Genomic DNA, 24,160 nt, shown 5'->3' with positions numbered 1-24,160 from the left:
TATTAAGCATTGCGTGGAAAATTCATAGTATTTTACGTAATATTAACTCAAGAACATTAGCAAATTGTTTATTAGAGTTCCCTCTTGAAGACTTTGTTGTTGTTAATTTAAGATTTTATTTGACAGACAGAGATCACAAGTAGGCAGAGAGGCAGGCAGAGAGAGAGGAAACAGCCTCCCCACTGAGCAGAGGGCCTATGTGGGAATCCCAGAACCCTGAGATCATGACCTGAGCCAAAGGCAGAGGCTTAACCCACTGAGCCACCCAGGTGCCCCTGAAGACTTTTTTTGAGAGCTAATGTCCATGCCTCAACACTGCAACTGCGATTTTGCATCACCCAAGAAACCTATCTCAAATAGCAATAGTAAGCATAAAAAAGTCATGAAATATTTAATAATACTATCTTTTGGTACATTTCCCAGACCACCCGTGTGTAAGAAGTAGAAGAAACCACTTAATTTAGGGTTATATGACAATCAATTGTGTGTCACATTAGGGAACATTATTTTGAATTTACGGTTCTATCCCCAGTCTAATTTCAAATTGAAAGGTTGAAAAAAAAAAGACATTTAGGGAGCCCAGGTGGCTCAGTCAGTTAAGCACCTGCTTTCCACTCAGGTCATGGTCCCAGGGTCCTGGGATGGAGTGCCGTGTAAGGCTCCCTGCTCAGTAGGGAGGCTGCTTCTCCCTCTACTTTTCCTGCTCCCCCTGCTAGTCCTCTCTGTCTGTCTGCCTCTCTCTCTCTGTGTGTCTCTCTCTCTCTCCCCCTCTCTGTCAAATAAATAAAATCTTTTTAAAAAAGACATTTATACTTGCAGGACTCAGAAAATGTATGTTTTATATGTTCTTCCTAAGAAAGTTGAGTTTGTCCTCCTGTGAAGTTAAGGAGTGATAACCAAGAAAGAGAAAGATGTGCAGTGAAAGAAATGATGGATTTAACCAGGAGTGTTAGCCTGACTTCTGTGCACAAGTCCTAACAGCCACCTAACCAGATTAGAACAGAAAGAAGAGTGTCTTCAGGAAAAATAGCGTAATTGATTTCAAGCTATGGACAAAATGGTTAAGAAGCTCCACTTTTTAAGGACAGGGTAAAGAAGGTACCTATTTCTTCTCTTAATGTGAAAAAACTGAAAGGCAATACTAAGTCTAGGAAAAACAGAAGCCTGCAAGAAAATTATGAAGTAACCAGATCTTTTGTTTGTTTTTCAGAACTCCATCACCTGTCTCACTTATTTCACTTATAGTGAGATGCAGAACTATAAAACTTTTAGAAGAAAATGCTGAATATCATTATGACCTCATAACAGTGAAGGAGCTCTTAAAGTAGATAGAAAAAGCAAAGGTTATAAAGGAAAGGCTTGATAAATTTAACTACTTTAAGAACTTATGTTATTCAAGTGTTATTATAAAAACAGCAAAAGGACAAGCCATAAACTGGGCAAAGATGTTTGCAATACATGTAACTGGCAAAGGAGTGGTATCCAGAATCTATAAAACACTCCTAAAACTCAATAAGAAAATGACAAAGAGGGGCGCCTGGGTGGCTCAGTGGGTTAAGGCCTCTGCCTTCGGCTCAGGTCATGATCCTAGGGTCCTGGGATCGAACCCCACATTGAGCTCTCTGCTCAGCAGGGAGCCTGCTTCTTCCTCTCTCTCCACCTGCTTCTCTGCCTACTTGTGATCTCTGTCTGTCAAATAAATAAATAAAATCTTAAAAAAAAAAAGTAAATGACAAAGAGACAAAAGACCTGAATAGGTTACTTCATCAAAGAGAGAATATAAATTGCCAACAAAAATAGGAAAAGATGCTTAACCTCATTATTAATCAGTGAAACACAAAATGAAGTCACAATGAGATAATTTATCAACCACCCAATAACTAAAAATTTTAAAGTCTGAGAATGTCAGTGTTTGGTAAGGATGTAGAGCAACTGGAGCTCTGGAGGGCTAAAATGACAACAGCCATTCTGGAGTAATGTTGGATGAAGATTCCCATGATCTAGCAAGTCACTTCAAGATGAATATCCTATAGCCTTTGTAGCAGGAGAGTCATTGAAGATGGTTCATAGTAGCATGGTAATAGCAAGCAAGTGAAAACAAGGCAGGTGTCCATCAAGACAAGAATAGGTAAACAAAACTGTGATATAATTTTCAACAAAATACTGTTGAGTAGTAGAAATAAATGACTTAAACCTGCAAGCAACGTTATGAGGCCCAGGAATATAAAGGTGAGGAGAAAATCTAAGTTGCAGAAGAAGGCCACAGTGTGATTAATTTTTTTAAGGTTTATTTTTTATGTAAGTAATCTCTACACCCAGTGTGGGGCTCGAACTCACAACCCCAAGATCAAGAGTCACATGCTCTTTCAACTGAGCCAGTCAGGTGCCCCCCACAGTGTGATTAATTTAAATCCAGTTAAAAAAAAACTTGAAAAACTGACAATACACTAATTCAGAATACTAATATAGGCAGTGATATAATAATGAAATATTTATTTAACTGGGTACTTCTATTATTTTTAAAATATCTGACATATTATATTCATATATAATATTATATGCATATTTATTTGTTTGACAAAGGAGTGCCACAGAGCAACTGTGGTCTTGGACACCCTCTATCTCATTCCAAGTAAAAGCCCAAGTCCTCACCAAAGCCCACAAAGTCCTACATGATCTGACTCCCTCTCTCTTACCTTCTCACCTCCTAGCAATCTCCCTTTGGCCCACCACAACAGACCCACTAGCCCCTTACTGTTCTTCCGATATACCAAATGGGTTCCCTCCTTAACAATTTTTGTATTGTCTTTTTCCTCTTCTGGGACAGTCTACCGGTAATTACCCCTTAATTAACTGACTCACTTCCTTTAAGACTTTGCTCAAATATCACTTTCTCAATAAGACCTACTCTGATCACCCCATTAAAAATTGCAATTCACACCCCTATGTGCATACATTCCTAATGCCATGATCATTCCCTGCTTGTGCACTGGTCAACACTCAATTCATAATGTGTATTGAACAAATGAATAGAGGTGTGGAGAACTTGGAGACTGGGATCACAATGGCACTAGAACTATAGGGCCAACCGGGTTCTCCAGTCATAACCCTAAGGGAGAGAACCCACAATTGGCTGAAGGACTTGCCATTCCAGGAAAGTTCAAAGTCCAATCTGAGGTGATTGCTTCAGTCTCTGAGTGGTCCACCAAACCCTCTCTTCTGAGCAGACTCTCACACCCTCCTGAGGCTACCAATGCTTTTATTGCAGTTTTTAAAAAAGACTTAACTTCTTTAGAAGAGATTTAGGTGTATAACAAAATAAAGAGGTACAGAGATGTCCCATACACCACCTGCCCTCACACATTCATGGCCGCATTCATGGCTATTATCAATATCACTTACCAGAGGGATACATTTCTTACCCAGAATGAACCTACACGCACACATCATAATCACCCAAAGTCCCTAGTGTACCTTAGAGTTTGCTCTTGGTGTTGTACATTCCATGATTGTGAACAAATTGTTAGTGACATATCCCCAACACTATAGGATCATGGAGAGTATTTTTTTTAATAAAGATTTTATTTATTTATTTGACAGACAGAGATCACAAGTAGGCAGAGAGGCAGGCAGAGAGAGAGGGAGGAAGCAGGCTCCCTGCCGAGCAGAGAGCCCGATGCGGGGCTCGATCCCAGGACCCTGAGACCATGACCTGAGCCGAAGGCAGAGGCTTTAACCCACTGAGCCACCCAGGCGCCCTGAGAGTATTTTTTTTTTTAAGATTTTTTTTTTTTTTTTAAATTTGACAGAGATCACAAGTAGCTGGAGAGACAGGAAGAGAGAGGGGGGAAGCAGGCTCCCTGCCAAGCTGAGAGCCCCATGCTGGGCTCCATCCCAGGACCTGATCCCAGGACCCAAGATCATGACCTGAGCTGAAGGCAGAGGCCTTCACCCACTGAGCCACCCAGGCGCCCCTCATGGAGAGTATTTTCATTGCCCCACAAACCCTCGCTCCATCTAGTCATCCCTCCCCTCCTTGTCCCCTGGCAACCACTAATCTTCTTACTGTCTCCATGGTTTTGCCTTTTCCAGAATGTCATAGAGTTGGAATTGTACAGGATGTGACTTCTTCACATTGGCTTTTTTTCCCCCCTCACTTAGTAATAGGCGTTTCAGTTTCCTCCATGTCTTTTCATGGCTTGATAGCTCATATCTTTTTAGCACGGAATAATATTCCATCGGGCAGGTAAAAATGAAAGGACTGATTTACCCTGCACAGGTGATGGTGGTGGGTGGGGGTGGTGAGCAGGAGAGGGATGGGAAGGGCATCTTGACCCCATTCTGGAGGGTATAAGTTGCTATTCCGCCTTTAGAGTCATTTGGCAGTTTCGCCTTTAAAGACATGAAAGCTCTCTGATGGAGCAGTTCTCCTTTACTAGAGACACACAAACTTGACCATCTCTTGGGGGCTTCTCTCATCTCATGAGCCTAAATTTTAATTTTTTCAAGAAAACCGATTCCAAGGAGACCCATCCCTCACTCTTTCTCTGGCTCCTTTTCTTCCCCCTGTCAAGGAGTTTGATGAGCTCCTATCCATCCTTCATGTATTCAAATCAATGCTTCCTCTCCAAAGAGGTCTTCCTTACTCCCCATACTAAAGTAGGTCATCCTCTTTTATTGTTTTCTTTTATTGTTTCTTCTTAGAGCGCAATTGACATCTATGTTTGCATGTTTATCTGTGGGACTATTTGTTCTGGGTCTGCACTTCCCGCGAGAACAAGGTTTGTGACGCCTCGGTCTCCCAGTATGTCCCCAGGGTCTGAACTGGCCTGACTCATTGAACCACTGAGTTGGGTGCCGCCTGTCCTTGTCCTGAAACTTGATCTGGGTTCACCCCCAGGCTTCCTTAGAACCAGATATGTCAGGGAACTCACCCAGAGGCTTACCCTGAGTTCACTATATACAGGGAGTGAATTCTGGGAGCCAGTCATCCCCTTTCTGGGACTTTGGGTGTGCAGCCAGAATGGATAAATCATATAGCAAAGATCATTAATTGTTGCCGTTAACACAGCCTGTAACCAGAGCAGAGGTAAATGAAACTTGTATGATGCCATGATCAGGCTGGGCTTTGAGCTATCCCAAAAGCCTTCCTGGACCCCATAAGGGATCCGTGTCTTTCTGTTCTTGGCACCATGAACTTCTTGCTTATCCCTCTTCGCCTGAACATATTACATTGTCCAGGAACCTTCCTAGGCTGACTCCTCCAGTTGACATTATACTCCTTCCGGGCAGACTAGCAGGCTACTTTTATCCCCAGTGGCCAGCACAGGGAGGGACAGGAAGGGGAAAAGTGGTCAACAGCAGGAGCCCCAGTGCCCCAGGTCACTGCTTACCATACCCTTCAACATCCAGCCCTGGAGATGTGTGCAGCCATATGCCAGCCAAATGCTGGGATGGCTCGCTCCCTCACACCTAGAGAACCCGTCATTACTGGAGGAAATGATCTGGCTTTCCAAGCCTGTAGTGGGGTCCTTTACTGCAACCCAGTTCAGTTAGAACTGTAAGCCCTGAAGTCAGAGATGTGAGTTTGAGGTGTATCCCTTATATGAAGCTATGTGGCCTAAGCGTTTCTAAGTTGCAGAGTCCCCAGTGATAAATTCAGGGCTTTCAATTATTTATTTATTTATTTAGTTCTTATTTACTTGAGAGAGAGCTTGAGCAGGGCCGGGGGGAGGGATAGAGGGAGAGGGAAAAGCAGACTCCCTGCTGAGCAGGGAGCCCAGTGCAGGGCTCCATCCTAGGACCGTGGGATCATGACCTGAGCCAAAGTCAGGCACTTAACTGACTGAGCCACTCAGGTGTCCCAATACATTCAGGGTTTTAAATATCCCCCCCCATGTTAATATGAAGGGCAGATTGAGGTTTTATGAGGCCTAAAGTTTTTATAGCTTGACAGATCCTTAAATGAGGTGTGCTGAAGCTTCAGCTTCAAGGTCAGTATCTCTCTGCTCCCTGCAAGAAAATAAGTGGAAAACACCAGACTCCCCATTGACCACCTGCTCCACAGCAAAAATAGGGATCCACAATTGAGGTCCCACCAATCCAAGGCCACACTCTTGGGCTGAAAAAAAGAAGCTAGCAACCTCCAGAATATCCCTCCTGGCAATTGATGGCAACAGCCCACTCCTTTCCAGAGGTAACTGGCACACATGTGCTGAAAACTATCAGTCCCGGCACCAACTCCATGCCCTAAAGTTTGTGCACACTCAGTTCTGCATCCCTGTTCTTCCCAGAGGTTCTGGGAGCTTCCCTCCACCCCTTCTTCCTTTCTCCCTCTACCTTTCCCCCTCACTGCCTCCCTCGGTGCTTATCCGGTAGCTTCTCTAAGGTTCTGCACTCTGGGCCCAGACATGTCATCACCCCCTATATCCTGCGGCTGTGGCCCCAGCCATGGCTGCTTGCTCTTTCATTACACAAACGGATAGAAAAATCTGACCCTCCTTCCGGACGGAGACAGGTCTCTGCAAGCCTGATTGACCCTCTCCTTCTAAATGCAGCCTCAGAGCAAAACCCCCTCCTCTCTTCCTCCTCCTCATCATGTGACCTTGGACAAGTACTTTCAGTTTTGCGTTTTGCTTGTCAAACTTTACAGACTGTGAAGTCTAGCATCACAAACTTAATTATGATGTCTATTTCTGTGGGTAGGATCATTACTATCAGGACAAATCAAACGTTCACCCCAGGTTAACTGGGAAGGCAATGGGGCATGTGGGCTCTCAGGAGATGGGGCAGAGAGAGGCTACGGGGAGACCACAAGGTAAGAAGCATCTTGTCTGAAGTACCAAGTGAATATAAAGGCCAACAGCTCTGATTGTGGTGGTGGGACATGGGGGAACGAAGTCGGGAATGCGGGCCAGCTCACCACAGTGCCTCTCCCTACTCCCAGGCAGGGCTGGGAACCACTTCTCAGTTGCTGGATGACGCATCCAATAGGAAAAGAAACTTAGGAAGATAGCGCTGGAGGAGCAGCCAGGTCGTCTGAGCTTATCCCCTGCACGCAGAGGAAGGGGAGACACAGTTTTCCATGAAGTGTGAGCCCGATGGGAACCCAGCTGCTGAGGAAGACTCAAAGAAAATTCAGAAGCAAGAAGAAACACGGAGCTCTGGGGACCCAGTCCGTTCATACTACAGAGGAGGACTCCCAAGCTCCTGACCCCTCCAATAAGCGGCGTGCGCCCTGCGTGCCCAGCTCCCTCCCCAGCGCCGCAACTGGGGGCGTCCGCTAAGGTTAGGGGTGTGCATCCGTGGAGGACGCCCAGCTGAAGCTGCTAGGGCCGCGCGGCAGCACCAGGTCCAGGGTAAGGTCGCGCTGCTCCCTCTCGGAGGAGACGGGCCGGTAGCCCAGCAGCTGCAGCGCGCCGGCACACAGCTCCTGCACGTGGCGGATCTTGGCGAAGGGCAGCGCGTGGCGCCAGGCCTGGGAGACATTGACCGCGTCCCTGGACGAGGTCTTGAAGGCCTCGCGGCGCGCTCCAGGCCCGGACCCGTGCGTGATGTTGTGGATCCAGGCCTGCAGCTGCGGCGTGAGGCTCAGGCCCGCGAAGGCGTAGAGCGCGCGGATCTCGGGCAGCGGCGCCCGCGCCAGGTCCTCGAAACGCACCAGGCGGTAGCGGCCTCGCAGGAAGGGCGGCGGCTTCTGCGTGGCGGCCTCGGCGATGCGCACGTGGCTGCGGCACACCTCGCGCACCACGCGCAGGCCGGGGTCGGCCTCCACCCATGTGCCGTTGGTGCCCAGGACGATGCCGTTGTCGCGCGCCAGCGCCTTGGCGGTCTGCTCACGCGAGCGCAGCACGGCCCGCGGGTCGCGCACCAGGTGCACGATGCGCAGGTTGAGCGCCGGGTCGTTGAGCAGCTGGTAGAGCACCTGCAGGTTGAAGAAGCGCACCTCCTTGAGCACCACGTGGCTGTAGGCGCGGCAGGCCTCCTGGGCCAGGCTGAAGGGCTGCCGCGCGCACAGCGGCTTGCACACCGCCTCGCTGCTGATGGCGCCGCGCGGGAAGGCGCTGCAGGCGGGGGGCGAGCACAGCGCGCGGCTCACCGCGTACTGGAAGAGGTCCGACAGGTTGCGGCGCCACGGCAGGTAGGCGTCGAACACGTCCATGTCGCACAGGAAGACCGAGCGCACCACGTCGCGCACCGCCATGTGCAGCGCCGGCGCACTCCCCTGCGACAGGGTGGTCCACACGTGCCACCCGGGCTCCATCAGGTAGAAGACGTCGGGGTGCTGGCTGAAGAGCTGGCCCACGAAGGACGAGCCCGAGCGCCACGAGGACAGCACCAGCACGTGCACCCGCTCTTTGCCGCCGGCTGGGGACGGCGGCTTGGGCCAGGAGACCAGGAAAAGCAGGATGCAGGTCTGCGCCAGCAGGAGCACGGTCACCGCCGTGCTGGAGACGCGCGGCAGCCACATGCCTCTCGCTGGGGGCCTGCGGGAAGAGAGGGCAGCCGTTAGGGACTCGCCCTGCCACACGCCAACGCCTTGCAGGGAGCAGTCCCCTCCCTCCCCAACCCCCACTCTGACCACCCGCCAGATGGGGGCGTCCTCCCCAACCTGGACTATGGCCATCTCGCTAGGGCAGTCTCCGGGGAATAGGACTTTAAGACGTCTACCAAAACCTAGTCTATGCAGAGCAAAAGGCCCGTTGCAGAATGTCTTTGGAAATGTATATTGTCCTTACTTTCTCCCTCCCTCTTCCCCTCCTCTCTCTCTCTCTCTCTCTTTTTCTGGCGAGGGAAATATTATTTTTAAAATAGAATTCCCACCTTTTGCTTCAGAATTCTTTTTAGGGAGACAATTTTAGGTTTAGCTCAACAGCTTGACGGGTGATTGGACTCCCTCACCAGGCTCAGCCACTTTCTAGCCTGTGATCCCGGACCACACGCTTCATCTGTCTGTAACTCAGTTTACCCATCTGTAAAAAGGGGATTAGTATTGGTATTGGAGTAATGGAATGAGCCTGGGGGTCGGGGCATATCCTAACTCCCATAAGGGATAACATGCCCTTTCTGCCCAGTGTGCTTCTCGGTTGTCTGGCTTCTTCTTCTTCTTTTTTTTTTTAAATTTATTTGACAGATCACAAGTAGGCAGAGGCAGGCAGAGAGAGACAGGAGGAGGAGCCAGGCTCCCTGCTGAGCAGAGAGCCCGATGCGGTACTCAATCCCAGGACCCTGAGATCATGACCTGAGCCAAAGGCAGAGGCTTTAACCACTGAGCCACCCAGGCGCCCCTGTCTGGCTTCTTTTAAGCAAGCAGATGCAGCTTCTATTATTAAAAGTAAGTAAAGGACATAGGACACCCCAAATGTTGCTATCTACAGGGAGTCCAGTGCTACAGGACGCATGAACTGCAGAGGGAGGGAACCCTTCTGGAGCTGTGGGAATGTGCAGAAGAAAGCAGTAGTAAAGGGCGAGAGGACGGCAGGCAGGCTCCTGGCCCCCATCTGCCCTTTTCCATGCTGAGGTTACTCACATAGCTCAGGGCTGCTGGGAGAGCTGCCCACCTCAATCACAATCCATGGACGATGTCTGCAGATTTTTCAGGGCCTGAGAAAGCAGGAGAGACGCTGGGTCAGAGTCTCACAGGAGGAGACGTCCCTGCACAGTGGGAGGGCTTTGCATTCCCAGACGGACAGAAAGTCCCCTGCAGGTGGGAACAGAGCAGCCCAGCCCCTGAGCACATTTTTTCAAGTTGGTGTGAACTGATGGTGTTTCCTGCTGGGTGGAGGCGAGAGGGCTGCAGTGAGCCCTCTGATGCCACTTAGGAGCTGGGCACAAGTGACTTGACTTCTCCAAGGCTCGGTTTCCTCCTCTGCAAAATGAGGATGGTAACATCCAGCCTCTTGGGCTTTACCATGAAGAAGCTGCTAGAACACACACATGATAGAAGGCTTGCTAGTGCCATACATTGGCCCAGGGCTACTGTGGCTGGTGCTGTGTTGGGAGAGGCAGCACCAGGGGAGGTCTCCACCTGGATAAGGCACTCTGAGGTCACCCACATTGGGAATCCCAGCATCTCCTGAGCCCACCTCCAGGGTCCTTTACTGGATCTTAAGAATATCACACTTGTCCCACAGAGTAAAAGGGATGCAGAGCCAAGCTTGTGCACCCCGAGGTCCCAGACTTCTTCCCTCCTTGCACCTGTTGCTTTTACCACGATCCCAAGGAAGAGCTGCTTTGGGAGGGCGGGGGCCTGAAATATCCTCCTTGCTTTCACAGCATTTGCTCCCCTCGAAGCCCCTTCCCTGCCCATGTCACCTCCAGGAGAAGGCAGGTCTAAACTGTGAGCAGATCCCACTTTTCCAGAGGCTGCCGGAGTGGACAGGGGTCACCCAGCAGCTCTGCCTCCTGAACCACAAGGGCTAGATGTGAGGATTTCACTCAATGGCTCCATTTGGTGGACATTATGGTTTCCATTTTTTACGTGAAGGATGCCAGGCTCAGAGAGACAACAGGGAAAGAGGGACCCTCGACCCAGGACTTCCATCTCTAAGTTCCTGGCACTTTCTGATTACAGTCAGCTGGCCTCTCCCATTTCTGGGAAATCCTGCAGAGCACTGGGGACCCCAGTGTTGGGCCCAAACACAGCTGCCCTGGCCAGCCTATCCCTTTCCTGGCAACGGAGGATCCTGACCGCAAGCTACCAGTGTGTGTGTGTTACCTGCCTTCCAGGGAAACCAGAGGTTTTCTTAGGTAACTCACACAACACAGAACTGATATCTGATCCTATTATTGGAGCTGGAGAACTAAGAAGAGGATTGACACACGCAACCCCATGCAGAGTGCCTGAAGAGGTCCAAGTCCTATGGGAGAGTTTTCTGATAAGGAGCCTAGGGTACAGGATACCCAGTGGCAGGTCAGGAAGACACCAGGATAAGTGTTTTATCTTCGTGATTGAACTGCATCCTCCCAACATTCATGGGAGGTAGAAATTACCTCCATCTGATTTATTTATAAAGATTTTATTTATTTATTTGAGAGAGAGAGAGAGCACAAGCAGGGGGAGGAAGAGGGGCAGAAGGAGAGGGCGAGGGCTGGGTGCCAAGACCCTGAGATCATGACCTGAGCTGAAGGCTGCCGTTCAGCGGGCTGAGCCACTCAGGTGCCCCACCTGCTTTAACTGAGGCAGTGAAGCTCAGAGATACGAATACTCACTGAGGACAGGGCAGAGAGATAGGAATACTTTTTGTTCTGTTTTGTTTTAGAGAGAGAGAGAGAGAACAGGAGCGGGCCAGGGGGGTGGGGGCAGAGGGAGAGGGAGGGAGAGAATCTTAAGCAGGCTCCACAGGCTGCACAGAGTCTGACTCGGAGCTTGATCTCAACAACATGAGATCATGACCTGAGCTGAAATCAAGAGTCAAGGGCTCATCTGACAGAGCCACCCAGGTGCCCGCCCCTAGGGCAGAAGTTTAAATGCAAATGCCAGACACCCAGAGTAGAGCTCTGGGGTAGGTCTCATTCGTAAGCCTTTCCCCCAATGAAGTCCCCCATCTTGGAAGGCCTAGGCCATTCCCCTATAAATTTTTTCATTTTAAAATTCCTTCGGGGGGCACCTGGGTGGCTCAGTGGTTTAAGCCTCTGCCTTCGGCTCAGGTCATGATCCCAGGGTCCTGGGATCGAGCCCCGCATTGGGCTCTCTGCTCAGCAGGGAGCCTGTTTCCCTTCCTCTCTCTCTGCCTGCTTGTGATCTCTCTCTGTCAAATAAATAAATAAAAATCTTTAAAAAAAAAAATTCCTTCGGGGGAGGGGGCGCCTGGGTGGCTCAGTGGGTTAAGCCGCTGCCTTCAGCTCAGGTCATGATCCTGGGGTCCTGGGATCGAGCCCCGCATCGGGCTCTCTGCTCAGCAGGGAGCCTGCTTCCTCCTCTCTCTCTCTCTCTGCCTGCCTCTCTACCTACTTGTGATCTCTGTCAAATAAATAAAAATAAAAATAAATAAAATTCCTTTGGGGGTATATATATATTACTTATGTTTCATTTTTTCAACAGATGCAAACTTCTAGAGGTACAGATGAGGTCATCATGAACTCATGTCTTCTTTGTGAAAATTGGAAAGGGGGGCCCATCTTTTGGCAGACACAACCCCACACCAGAGCTCAAGGGCCACTGAATCAAAGGGAAGTGACATTCTCTGCCCCTAGGCCTCCCCTAGGTCCTCCTTAGAGCAACTCTGCCTCTAACTTCCACCAAGTCTTGGATGATAGTGATAAAAATAATCCCATCTTTTTGGGGAGGAGGGTGGGTATAAAGTACAAGGAAACTAAAGAGGGAACAGAAAGTTCCCTACTACCCTACTACCCAGGACCACTTTATGGAGTGGGCTTTGTCCCGTAACTGAAAGTTTCCTTGTAGTAAAGTCAATATTTAAAACGGACACCATTCGTAAACCAGCACACAGCTGAAGCACACAGTGTGCTAGAAGCCCCTTTCCTCTCTTGTATAACCCTTTGTTTTCCCTGGAGTTAAACTGCCCTAGAGATTAAAATTGTAGGTTGAAAGATAAAATTGAAGAAGTAGAGAGGGTAGAACAAAAAGATCAATGATGGATAAAAGATGGAAAAGAGATAAAAGAGGAGAAAGAAAGCAAAATGATCAATCTAAGAGGTCCAAGTCCAAAGCCTTTATCCTAGCAGGGGTGACAATCTAGCTAGGAACCTCAAAGGCACACCCAGGAAGTGGCCAAGGGAGCAGATGGTAGTTGAGCGAGCGAGTGACCCAACTATCCAGGGCCAGGGGAGGGTGGGGCTAGTCCTGCCATGCATAACTCTCTCCCGGATTCTGGAAAAATCCCCCAGCTGGTCTCCTTGCATTTCATATTGCACAGAGCCTCCAGAGCTGCCTACACCATATTTGATCCTGTCATTCTCCTTCTCAGCAACCTTTGGCTTTACCTCACATCCCAGAATTCCCCTCCAGTGCCCTGTGTGTCAGGTCACCTGGAATCGTTATTCCATGTTCCCCTCTGCTCTAAGTGCGCAGCCCTGATTCCCCCCAAGAGTCATCCTAGCTTCCTTCTAAGTCACCTCACCTGTGTGTTTCTCAAGGCATGTACCTCCTCCCCCAGTGACACTTTGCTTCCCCTTCTTGCCTGTGAGCACCTTGAGGGTCAAGACTATGGTTATTCTGCGAGTGAGCGAGTCTGTTCCCAGGCACCCCGTGTGGAGCTCAGTCTTGCAACAGGTTGTTGCAATAGACAGGGTTGGCTTGGATCCACTCATACTTGTTCCTCCTATTCTGCTAAGGGCCTCGAGATTTTTCTTCGAGGAACCGACCTCGCTCACACCAACTGAATGTGGTTTGCGTGGGGCTGACTGCCCACATCGTGGTTCCTAGGGAGTTGGGTGTCTCCAGCCTCGTTCATCTTTCTATTCTATACACTATCCCCTGACCTAGTGGTGGGCTTAGCAATGGCATCTGCCCCAAGTCCAATCCCAAGATATTTGTAGATCTGCAGGGAAGAGGGAAACTGCCTGGGTATAAGCCAACATAGAAGACAACTGAGCAGAGGACAGTCTGAGAGCCTGTGAGTGGCTGGCAGCATGCGATTCAGCTGGCCAGACTCCCTCATAGACTTCCCAGTGGGGGAAAATGCTCCATTATTTGTCAAACCAGCGTGAGTTCAGTTTCTGCCATTTACAACCAAGTGTTTTGATTAGAGAATGGGTCCCCGTGGTGGGGTGGGGGGATTGGGGGCAGAACAGTCAGGAGCACGGAGGGAGCTTCCGGGGGCTGGTCACACTGTGTTTCTTGAAGGGTGTGAAAGCTGTGTGATCAAGCTGTGTTTTTACGACTTGTGCTCTTTTCTGTATGTGTGTTGTCTTTCAATAAAGAGTCAAGAACCCTGGGGCACGTGGGTGGCTCACTCTGTTAAGCGTCTGCCTTCAGCTCAGATCATGATCTCAGGGTCCTCAGATCAAGACCCATATCCGGCTCCTTGCTCAGCAGGGAGCCTGCTTCTCCCTCCTGCTTGTGCTCTCTTTCTCTCTCTGACAAATAAAGTAATTCATTAATTAAACAATAAAAGAGTTGGGGTCCCTGGGTGGCTCCATCGTTAAGTGCCTTCAGCTCAGGTGATAATCGCGGGGTCTAGTCCCAGAATTGAGCCCCACATGGGGCTCCCTGCTCTGCGGGAAGCCTGCTTCTCTCTCTCCCACTCCCCTTGCTTGTGTTCCCTCTCTTGCTGTGTCTCTGTCAAATAAATAAATCTTCAAAAAAAATTTTTTTTTAATTAAAAAAAAAAAAAAGAGTTAAGAACCCTAAGACAGACAGTTAAGTGTCATGTCCGGGAATGTCACAAAGACTGAACGAGTAGATGGTATTAATAAATATTTGCCTACTTGATATCAGATACTCTGTTATTCAGATCCCCATGTAACCCGCATTCCTTCCCGCTAAGTAGTTTACCTTTTTATTTATTTATTTTTTAAAGTAGGTTCCGGGTGGAGCCCAACATGGGGCCTGAACCCACAACCCTAAGATCAAGATCTGAACTGTGATCTGGAGTCTGATGCGGGGCTGCCACCGCCACCGCCACCGCCACCACCACCACCACCACCACCACCACCACCACCACCACCACCACCGGCTGAGCCCCTCCAGTGCTTCCTTGCTGAGCATTTTAAAGTGACGGTATCTTCTAAATATCCCTGACTGTTGGCCTGAGAGACACAGGAAGGAGCTATTGTTCTATCTGATTGGCAGATTGGGAAATATGAGCTACAGGAGGGACAGTTTGCAGTAGGAGGGGGTGAGCCTGAGCCCCGGAACCTAGCTCTCTAGGAAATCCCTGCCTGTACCCCAGCTCTGCGTGCCCCTCACTCAGCAGCCTCTCCCAGCCCTGGCAGGGTATCTAAGGAACTGAAATATAATACCAGGTACAAATTCATGGCTCAGATTTCTCTCTGTTTGACATCAGCTGGAGGCCATCCTTGTTCAGGAATCCCAAAGATTAGAGAAAACAGATTCCAGATCAGGGATCAGTGAACTCTTGGCATCAAGGGCTACCCCTGGGGGCAAACCAGCTCTGATGGAGCCCAGGGCATGTTAGGGAGAAGGCTGAAAAGGAGGGAAAGAGAAAAGAAAAAACGAGAGGGGCGCAGGGAGAGAGAGGAGGAGTAAGATGAACGTTTACGGTGGGATGGAAATAGAACACCAGTAAATACCATCTGTTGAGGGCTTCCTATATGAAGACTTTTCTGTCCATTTTCTGATTTAATCCTTACAACAACCCTATGACATGGACCTGATACTCCTCCCTATTTTACAAATAAGGAAGCTAGGGTGTAGAAAGATTAGGACACTGGCCTAAAGGACCCACACACCATCTGAGTCAGAATTTAAGTCCTAGCCTTACAACTTTAGAACTCTTAACTACATGGTATCCAGTGGAAAAACCACAAGTACTAAAGCAAAGAGTGGTGTTAAAAATGCACAAATACAGGGGCGCCTGGGTGGCTCAGTGGGTTAAAGCCTCTGCCTTCTGCTCAGGTCATGATCCCAGAGTCCTGGGATCGAGCCCTGCATCAGGCTCTCTGCTCACTAGGGAGCCTGCTTCCCTTCCTCTCTCTGCCTGCCTACCTGTGATCTCTGTCTGTCAAATAAATAAATAAAATCTTTAAAAAAAATGCACAAATATAAAAAAAATACACAAGTATCAATGGACATCATCAAGAAGGTGAAAGGACACCCCCAGGAGGGAGAAAATACTTACAAATCATAATAGTATAGCAAGGGACCCAGAACATATAAAGAGCTCTTACAATTCAATAATAGAAGATAAATAACCCAACTCAAGAATGGGCAAAAGCTTTGAGTAGACCATTTTTCCAAAAATATACAAATTGCCTACAAGTGCAAGAAACGATGCTTGACAATCCTAGTCATTAGGGAGTGCCAGTCAAATTATAAGACTACGTTCCATTAACTAGGGAGTTATAAGAAAAAAGGTAGATAAAAACCAGTATTAGTGAGAAAGTGGGGAAATCAGAACCCTTGTACAGTGCAGAAAATAGGTAGTTCCTCAAAAGGTTAAACATAGGGATGCAACAATGCCGATCTAAAATACATATCCAAGGGCTGTCTGGGTGGCTCAGTCCTTTAAGCTTAAGCATCTGCCTTCTACCCAAGTCATGATCTCAAGGTCCTGGGATCCAGGACTGCATAGGGTCCCTGCACAGAGGCGAGTCTGCTTCTCCTTCTCCCTCTGCCCCTCCCCCCACACACCTGCACACCTGCACTCACTCTCTCAAATAAAACTTAAAAAAAAAAAGAATAAAATAAATACATATCAAAGAAGACTGAAAACACATGCCCACACAAAATCTTTTTTATAAACTTTCATGGCAACATTATACCTAATGGCCTCAGAATGGAAATATACTAAATGTCTATCAGCTGATGAATGGATAAACAAAATGTGGTCCATCTATATACAGTTGACACTTGAGCAATGAGGAAGTTGGGGCATCGACCTCCACATAGTCGAAAATCCATGTATAACTTCTGACTCCTGGAAAATTTAGCTACTAATAACCTACCACTGACCTTAACATTAACAGTCAATTAGCACATATTTTGTATATTACATGTATTAAAGTAAGCTAGAGAAAAGAAAATGCTATTAAGAAAATCATAGGAGGCTGGGACACTGGGTGGCTCAGTTGGTTGAACCGCTGCCTTCAGCTCAGGTCATGATCCCAGCATCCTGGGATCGAGTCCCACATCGGGCTCCTTGCTCAGCAGGAGCCTGCTTCTCCATCTGCCTCTGCCTGCCACTCTGTCTGCCTGTGCTCACTCTGACAAATAAATAAATAAAATATTAAAAAAAAAAAAAGAAAAGAAAATCATAGGAGGGCCCCTGGGTGGCTCAGTGGGTTAAAGCCTTGGGGCTCTCTGCTCAGCGGGGAGCCTGCTTCCTCCTCTCTCTCTGCCTGCCTCTCTGCCTACTTGAGATCTCTGTCAAATAAATTAAATCTTTTTTTAAAAAAAGAAAATCATAGGAGAAAATACATTTACAGTGATGTACTGTATTAATTGAAAAAATTTGCATACAGGTGGATCCACACGGTTGAAACCCATGTTGTTCAAGGATCAACTGTAATTCAGTATTATCTGGCAATAAAAAGGAATGAAGTATTGATATGTACTATAACATAGAGGAAACTTGGGGTGATTAACACACCACATGAATATACTGTAAATCACTGAACTGTACACTTTAAAAAGCGGAACCTTAAGGTATGTTAATTGTATCTCAATAAAGCGGTTATTAAAAAAATACGCAGGGACACCTAGATGGCTCAGTGGATTAAGGGTCGGCCTTTGGCTCAGGTCATGATCCCAGGGTCCCCCTCTCTCTCTGCCTGCCTCTCTGCCTACTTGTGATCTCTCTGTGTCAAATAAATAAAATTTTTTTTTAAAGATTTTATTTATTTATTTGACAGACAGAGATCACAAGCAGGCAGAGAAGCAGGCAGAGAGATAGGAGGAAGCAGACTCTCTGCTGAGCAGAGAGCCCGATGCGGGGCTCAATCCCAGGACCCTGGGATCATGACCTGAGCCGAAGGCAGAGGCTTTAACCCACTGAACCACCCAGGAGCCCCTAAATAAAATCTTTAAAAAAAAATAAAAAATATTATCTTTCTTTGGCCAGGTTACAGGTAATTTTTTTCATTTTAATGCTTTGCTGCATTTTCCAGGTAGTCTGCAGTAGACTTGTATTTCTTTGGTAATCATAAAATCGGTGACAGGAGGCACAGGCAGGACCGGCCCGCTCCAGCTTTCACTGCGGGAAGAGAAATGCCTGCAAACCCATCTCCCAGCTGACCTGAGTACCATTTGGCCAGAGGAGGACAGGGGCATCGGCTAGAGAATTACCTCCTGAGGATGGAAAGATGTCAAGATCCCCAAGCCAACACTGAGCCTCAGGGCTGTGGCAGAAGACAGTCCTGGCCCCAAGCCCTGGCCTGCTATCTCTCTGCCAGTCTGAAATAGCAGCTTCGTGGCATCAGCCGGGGGCAGGGAAGCTGGAGTCACACAGCCCAGATGCTGCTGATTGGCGGCAGACTGGCCTGCAGGTCTATCGGGAAATGAAATCAAATTGTTCAGCGAAAGGAGCTTCAAGTCTCCCCAGCTCAGAGCTACCCCGCAGGGCATTTCAAAGCAAATGAACAGATAACACGCAACACCTCTCCCTGGCCCTGAACTTGGGGGATCAGGGCCAGGGAGAGGACCCTGATCTAAATGCACTTTGCACAGGACCCAATCATAGAACCTTACAGCCAGGGAGACCTGAAGTCTAGGGGGCTTCCACCTCTTCTCTGAAGTAACACATGCAGGGGATGGGGGAAGGGAGTGCACATTTAGCACGCACCCCGTGTTTCCCTAGGTGTTGACTGAGCTCTCTTATTTACGGGGATAATCTGGAATGTTCTTTGGTTTATTTTTTCAATGTTTTATTTTGACTAATTTATTATTTTTGAAAAGTAAGTCATTCTTAGAATTCAATGACAAAAAAAGGCAGGGAGGAAGGGGCTGTTTTAGAAGAAAATGACTCAAAACATGTAACAGCTGGATCCCGTGTGTGGACGTTGTTTGGATTCTGATTCAAACAAACCAAGTGCAAGAAGGTATCTTTGAGGCAATAGGAAATTTCAACACGGACTGAGTATTAGGTAATTTTGAGAAATCATTGTCAATGCTACTGTCACCCTACACAATACTCTCGTTTTTTATGCATTTCTGTACTTATCTCCCCTTACTAGACGAGAAGCAGAATTCTGACTCATGACAAGGAGTAGGGATAGCACAGCGGCTAATGAACCCCATTTGATCATTTACTGTGTGATCTTGGTGAAGTCACCTAATCTCTCGGTGCCTACTGCTGTTTAATCTATAAAATGGGGGAAATTCGCCTTGCTGGCTCCCGCCATAGAGCATGCAACTCGACCTCTGGGTCATGAGTTCAAGCTCTAGGCGGCCTAGAGCTTACTTAAAAAAAAAATAAAAATGAAATGGGGGAAATAATATCACCCAAGTCAGGGCTTGATTTTAATTCAATGAGTTACTATTGCTAAAGCACTTAGAACAATGTGTCATACAGCACATTTGTGTTTGCTCAGAAATCCTCCAAATCCTGGGTTACAACTACTTTCTATGGATCCAAGCAATAGCCTCTTCATAAGGAACACTCAAGAACAACAGCCAGCCCTGGTTCAGGGGACCTCGCACCCTAGGAACAGAATGTGGCAATCCCAGGCAGGGGCAGAACGTGGACCCGCAAAGCAGGCGCGAAACAGGCCAAGAAGAGAGGAGTAAGTGGAACCATATAAGCCTTAGTTGGCACAGCCAACGCTCAAGGAGCCACACACACCATTCCCATTAGCTCGGGTACTTGGCAAACTCACGCACTCTCGGCCCCAGGGGCAGCCAAGTCCTTCCTGCCCTTGAGGCCTCAGTTTTCCCACCCTCCTGCCTCCGGCTCAAGATGGGGAGAGAAAAGAGGGTGAACTTATCCCGGGGCACCTATGCTGAGACCAAGAGAGACCTTTCTCGTTGCTCAAGAGCCAGCAGCGAAACAAGCCAGACTCCCATTCAGGTGCTTATGGGTCTAAATTCGCTCACCAAGTTGCTTTTCCTCAAGAGTGCCGTGGGGGGGAGCTTTCTAGATTAATACCATGCCCTTGGAAACTCACGTTTCCAGAGTCTAGGGATCCCCAGCAGGGATCTCAGGTGAGCTGAAGCCGCAGGAAGACACTTTCCCACCAGCGCCAGGGGCTACCGTGTCCTTCCCATGTTCGGATAGAAACACCACCCGCAGCTCTTCTCCCCAGACCCGACTCCCCGGCTACGAGCTCCGTGCCCCTGACTGCGGGCATCCCGTGCGGAGGGAGGACCAACCAACGTACCCCAAAGCTGGCGCCTCTGCCCGGGCTGGCGCCGCGGGGGAGGCGGACGCCCCACTCCCGAGGCTCCGCAGAGGCTCCCTGACGTCTCCTCTTCCAAGTTCCAGTCCGCAACCGGCCGTGTCTTCCCTGGGCGAGTCCGCAGGGGCTGATGTGCTCCGTAGGCTCTCAAGGCTAGGAAGGGGCCCCCAGTGACACCGGGGGGAAGGCTCGGAGAGGCACGGGCGCGGATCAGCAGACACCGAGAGAGTGGAGGCACCTGGAGACCTAAGGCGGAGGGAACCTGGAAACAGGGCGGGAGTGTTCTGGAGGAGAGGCGTCTTAAGAACGGGATGGAAGTGTGGGGGGCGCAGTCGTGCGGCCACGGCCAGACACAGGCTCGGGCACCACTGCTCCGGAGACCCCCCGACCCCGGGACGGGCGCCGCCCCCAGCGCCGGAGCCCTGCGCTGCGGGTGCAGCCGCTCCGCGCCGTCGGCCGCAGAAGAGCGCACACAATGAAGCGCTTTCAGACGTGGCTGCGGTCCCAGAGCCGGCGGGCGGGAGCCGGGGCGGGAGGGACGGAAGGAAGGAAGGAGCCGGTTGGCCCCCGGCTCTTGCTACCCTCCCCACCCCGGGGGAGGGGCGGCCGCCCCGGGGCGGGCGCGGGAGGACCCGGGGAGGGCGGGCACAGGTGGGCCCGGGGGGGGCGCGGGAGGACGTCGAAGGGCGCTCGCGCTCACCTCTCATGCGACTATATGACCAAAAAAGTTGCTTCCTGCTCCGTTCCCAGAGAAGGAAGCCTCCCGGGGGCACAAAAGGCCCTTGCGAGGGAAAGCGAATTTTTTTTTTTTTTTAAAAGAATGTATTTATTTATTTGACAGAGAGGGATCACAAGTAGGCAGAGAGGCAGGCAAAGAGGGGTGGGGGGGGCGGGTAGCAGGCTCCCTGCTGAGCAGAGAGCCCTATGCGGGGCTCGATCCCAGGACCCTGAGATCATAACCTGAGCTGAAGGCAGAAGCTTAACCCACTGAGCAACCCAGGTGCCCCAAGGGAAAATTGAATCTTACTTAATCTTGCCCGTCCTCATGCTCAGTGGCATCTTCACAGGGAGGTGACTTGGAATCCAATCCGCTTCCCAAGCCCCCAGCCTCAGACCTAAGTCAAATGTTTCTCAATGCCAGGCGGACACACGCGTGGCCTCCCCAAGCAGTAGCCGAGCTGAGAGGGGCCCAGGCGGCAGGAGCCAAAACACTGAGGGGCTGGGCCCAGAGCTGGCTGTCCTCCTCCCTGTTCTAGTCTCAACCCAGAAGCCCAGGATTGATAGCAGGTAGGGATAAATACAGGACAGGTTTCCATAAGTACAGCAGTCCACCCCCCTCCCTTCCCCACCCAGATAACAACAGAGTCCAGGCATCTGAAAAAGAGAATTCTGACCTCTTGTAATCTGTGGTGAGATCTAAGAGAAGTCCCTGCTGCTGGGAGTATAAATCAGTGCATTCTTTCCAGGATGCGGTTTGGCAAGATGAATTTAAATCCTTAAGAACAGCCATAAGCTTTTTGAATTAGCAATTCCTTTCTAGGATTTCTCTCTCTCTTTTTTTAAAGTAGGTTCCACACCCAGGATGGGCCCAACAGGGTTCTTCAACTTAGCACCCTGAGATCAAGACCTGAGCTGAGATGAAGAGTCATATGCTTAACTGACTGAGCCACCCAGTCAGTGGCTGGGTGAGATCTGCCCCCCCCACCCAGGATCCATCTTAAGGAAATAACTGGCAATAAGGATTCATACACAAAGTTCATATAAGTGTTGTTTATGATAGAGAAAAATTAGAAACAGTACAAAAGATTGAAAAGACATGTACCAGAATGCCAATAGGACATCTAAGGACAACTTATTTCCTTTAGGTTACTATAATTATATATTTTCCCCAAAAGGGATTTAGAAATTGGTCTAATTGGCATTTAGAATCTGGTCAGAAAGAAATAAGACATCTTTTTTTTTTTTTTTTAAAGATTTTGTTTATTTGACAGAGAGAGACACAGCAGAAGAGGAAACACAAGCAAGGGGAGTAGGAGAGGGAGAAGCAGGCTTCCTGCTGAGCAGGGAGCCCTATGCGGGGCTTGATCCCAGGACCCTGGGATTGTGACTTGAACAGAAGCCAGATGCTTAACTACTGAGCTACCCTGGCACCCCAGAAACAAAACATCTTAAAGAGCATGAACATGATGGGGCGCCTGGGTGGCTCAGTCAGTTGAGCATCTGCTTTAGGCTCAGGTCATGATCCTGAGGTCCTGGGGTAGAGCCTTTGGAGAAGGGGGGGGGGTCCCTGGTCAGTGGGGAGTCTACTTCTCCCTCTTCCTCTGACCCTCTCCTGCCCCTGTGCTCTCTCTCAAATGAAAAAATAAAAAAAATCTTTAAAAAATTTTTAAAAAACATGAATATGAGGAGAAAGAAATAAGACCAAGAATTGCTTTTTAGCTGATGGGACCTAAGCAGGGTCTTAGGGGCCCTACATGATTCACACAGAAACTGGATAATCGTTTCGCAAGATTAGAGATCTTCCCCATCCCAAATATCGCATAATTGTCTCAAACCCTGACTTAGCTATGAGTTACAGCTCAGTTGATAAAATCCTGTGTATTTCTCACTTTTTTCCCTCTTGCCACTATACTGTATCATTCAGGTTTCGAAGCTACTAACATCTGATCTGTAAATAATTTGATATTCGCCAGACACAGTTGTAATTTTCCAGCCTGTGGTTTCCACATGCCATGTGGATTCCACCGAAAACTCACATGGACTTGGGACTGGATCAGGAGACTCTGCCAAAGAGCCAACAAAAGCTCCAAGGTCTTAGGGCAGAGCCCTGGCAAGGCAAGGCGGCCAGTGAGTAACTTGGAGAAGTGTGTGCAACCTCTCCCCTCCCCACCCCCTTTCCAAACTCTTCTCCTTGAAAAAGCCACATGCAGCCTTCAGTTTTGAATATTTTAATTAGATAGGTACAAAACATCATGGTTCTTTATACAAATTCTGCATTAAAATAATTTAACAAAACGCAGTGTTTATTTACATCTTTAGCTATCTTTCCACATCTCATTACCTTCTTGTGATTCAAACCAGAAACCGGTTTTGGTTTTGTTTTTTTTTTTCCATTTATATCTCAAGAGAAAATCTTTAGGTATTATCAACAGCCCTAGATGTTAAAAGAAAAGGCAGAGGGACCAGTGGTAAGCTATTTTTGTGCTTGAATCCTTCAAAAGATTTCTTATTTTGGTCGGCCTGAAAGACAAGGTGCTTTGGAAACGAGAACTGAACCTCCAAGGTAAACTGAGGCATACGGTGAGGACAGTGTGCGTCAGCATAATGAATGGGTCAGAACAGGCATGTCTCCAGTGCCAATATCTTGGGATCATAAAGCAGATCCATTTGTCCTTTGCGGGCAGCTTGTCTCTACATGCCAAGAACGGAGAAGCAGTCTTCCATGAGCAACAGGGGCCCATTTTAGCGGTCCCACCCTTCAGACGCTCACTAGAGCAAGAGGATGAGCCTGCTGGCCTGCCTGACATTCTGCTACCCGCCAGGCCAGAGTGGGCTGCCTGGGTGAACACCCCCTTGATCCCCTCGTCGCACCTCGTGTGTCCCCCGCAAAGCCGCTCACCCTGATCGGCACCCTGTTCCTTCATCAGGGCGAAATTCGAGTAGCCGGGCTTCCCGCTGGCGGTCCAAAGGAGCTCTGTGACCATTGGCAGTGGGAGCCAACACCAACAACAGCTCCTTTGTCACCCACGTCCTCTTCAAGAAGGGGGAGGGCTGTCAAGGACGAAGAGTGGCAAGTGTCCAGGCTGTTGGAGGAGGGCCAGAGAGAAGGCGACTGTGGTTCTCATCCTTCCTTCCCCCGCTGTTGCTGCGGGGATTTGTGGACTAAACAGCACTCTGGCTGAAGCCTGCTGTTCCAGGGGGCACAGACAGGGCGAAAGGCAGGGCAACAAGCCAGCCCCGGCAGAGCAGGGATAAAGGGCCCTGCAGCTGAGCCTATGACAGACGACTATCTGTTAGGCCGAGGGCAGGTGGACGGTCCTCGTGTTCTGGGGTCACCCACCCGCACACGTGTGCACACATATGCTCCTAAGCGCTCCCTTCTTCTCGCTCCTGTTCTCCCCTTCACGGCCTCTCAGCGCTGGAAACTGAAGTTCTGAACGGGAAACTTAGAGGCTCAGGAGTG

General features: G+C 49.1%; 1 protein-coding gene across 2 annotated transcripts; it reads right to left on the bottom strand.

The window, feature by feature from the left end:
* Positions 1 to 7,219: 7,219 nt before the first annotated feature.
* Positions 7,220 to 20,327, bottom strand: LOC116865639 (carbohydrate sulfotransferase 6). 2 transcript variants are annotated; one of them, XM_032853940.1, is made up of 4 exons: positions 19,960 to 20,327; positions 9,530 to 9,603; positions 8,824 to 8,972; positions 7,220 to 8,486 (listed from the first exon to the last, which is right to left on the bottom strand). In XM_032853940.1, the coding sequence occupies exon 4, from the start codon at positions 8,468 to 8,470 to the stop codon at positions 7,289 to 7,291; it is 1,182 nt and encodes a 393-aa protein (XP_032709831.1). In that variant the 5' UTR covers positions 8,471 to 8,486; positions 8,824 to 8,972; positions 9,530 to 9,603; positions 19,960 to 20,327; the 3' UTR covers positions 7,220 to 7,288. The 2 variants fall into 2 exon arrangements, with proteins under 2 accessions (XP_032709831.1, XP_032709830.1); XM_032853939.1 differs by lacking the exon at positions 8,824 to 8,972.
* Between the last annotated feature and the right edge of the window lie 3,833 nt (positions 20,328 to 24,160).

Source organism: Lontra canadensis, unplaced genomic scaffold (genome assembly GCF_010015895.1).
Source record: "Lontra canadensis isolate GAN:19392208 unplaced genomic scaffold, GSC_riverotter_1.0 scaffold8, whole genome shotgun sequence".
NCBI lineage: Eukaryota > Metazoa > Chordata > Mammalia > Carnivora > Mustelidae > Lontra > Lontra canadensis.
Note: the sequence above shows the minus strand (reverse complement) of the source record. Positions and strands in the feature narration are given on the sequence as shown.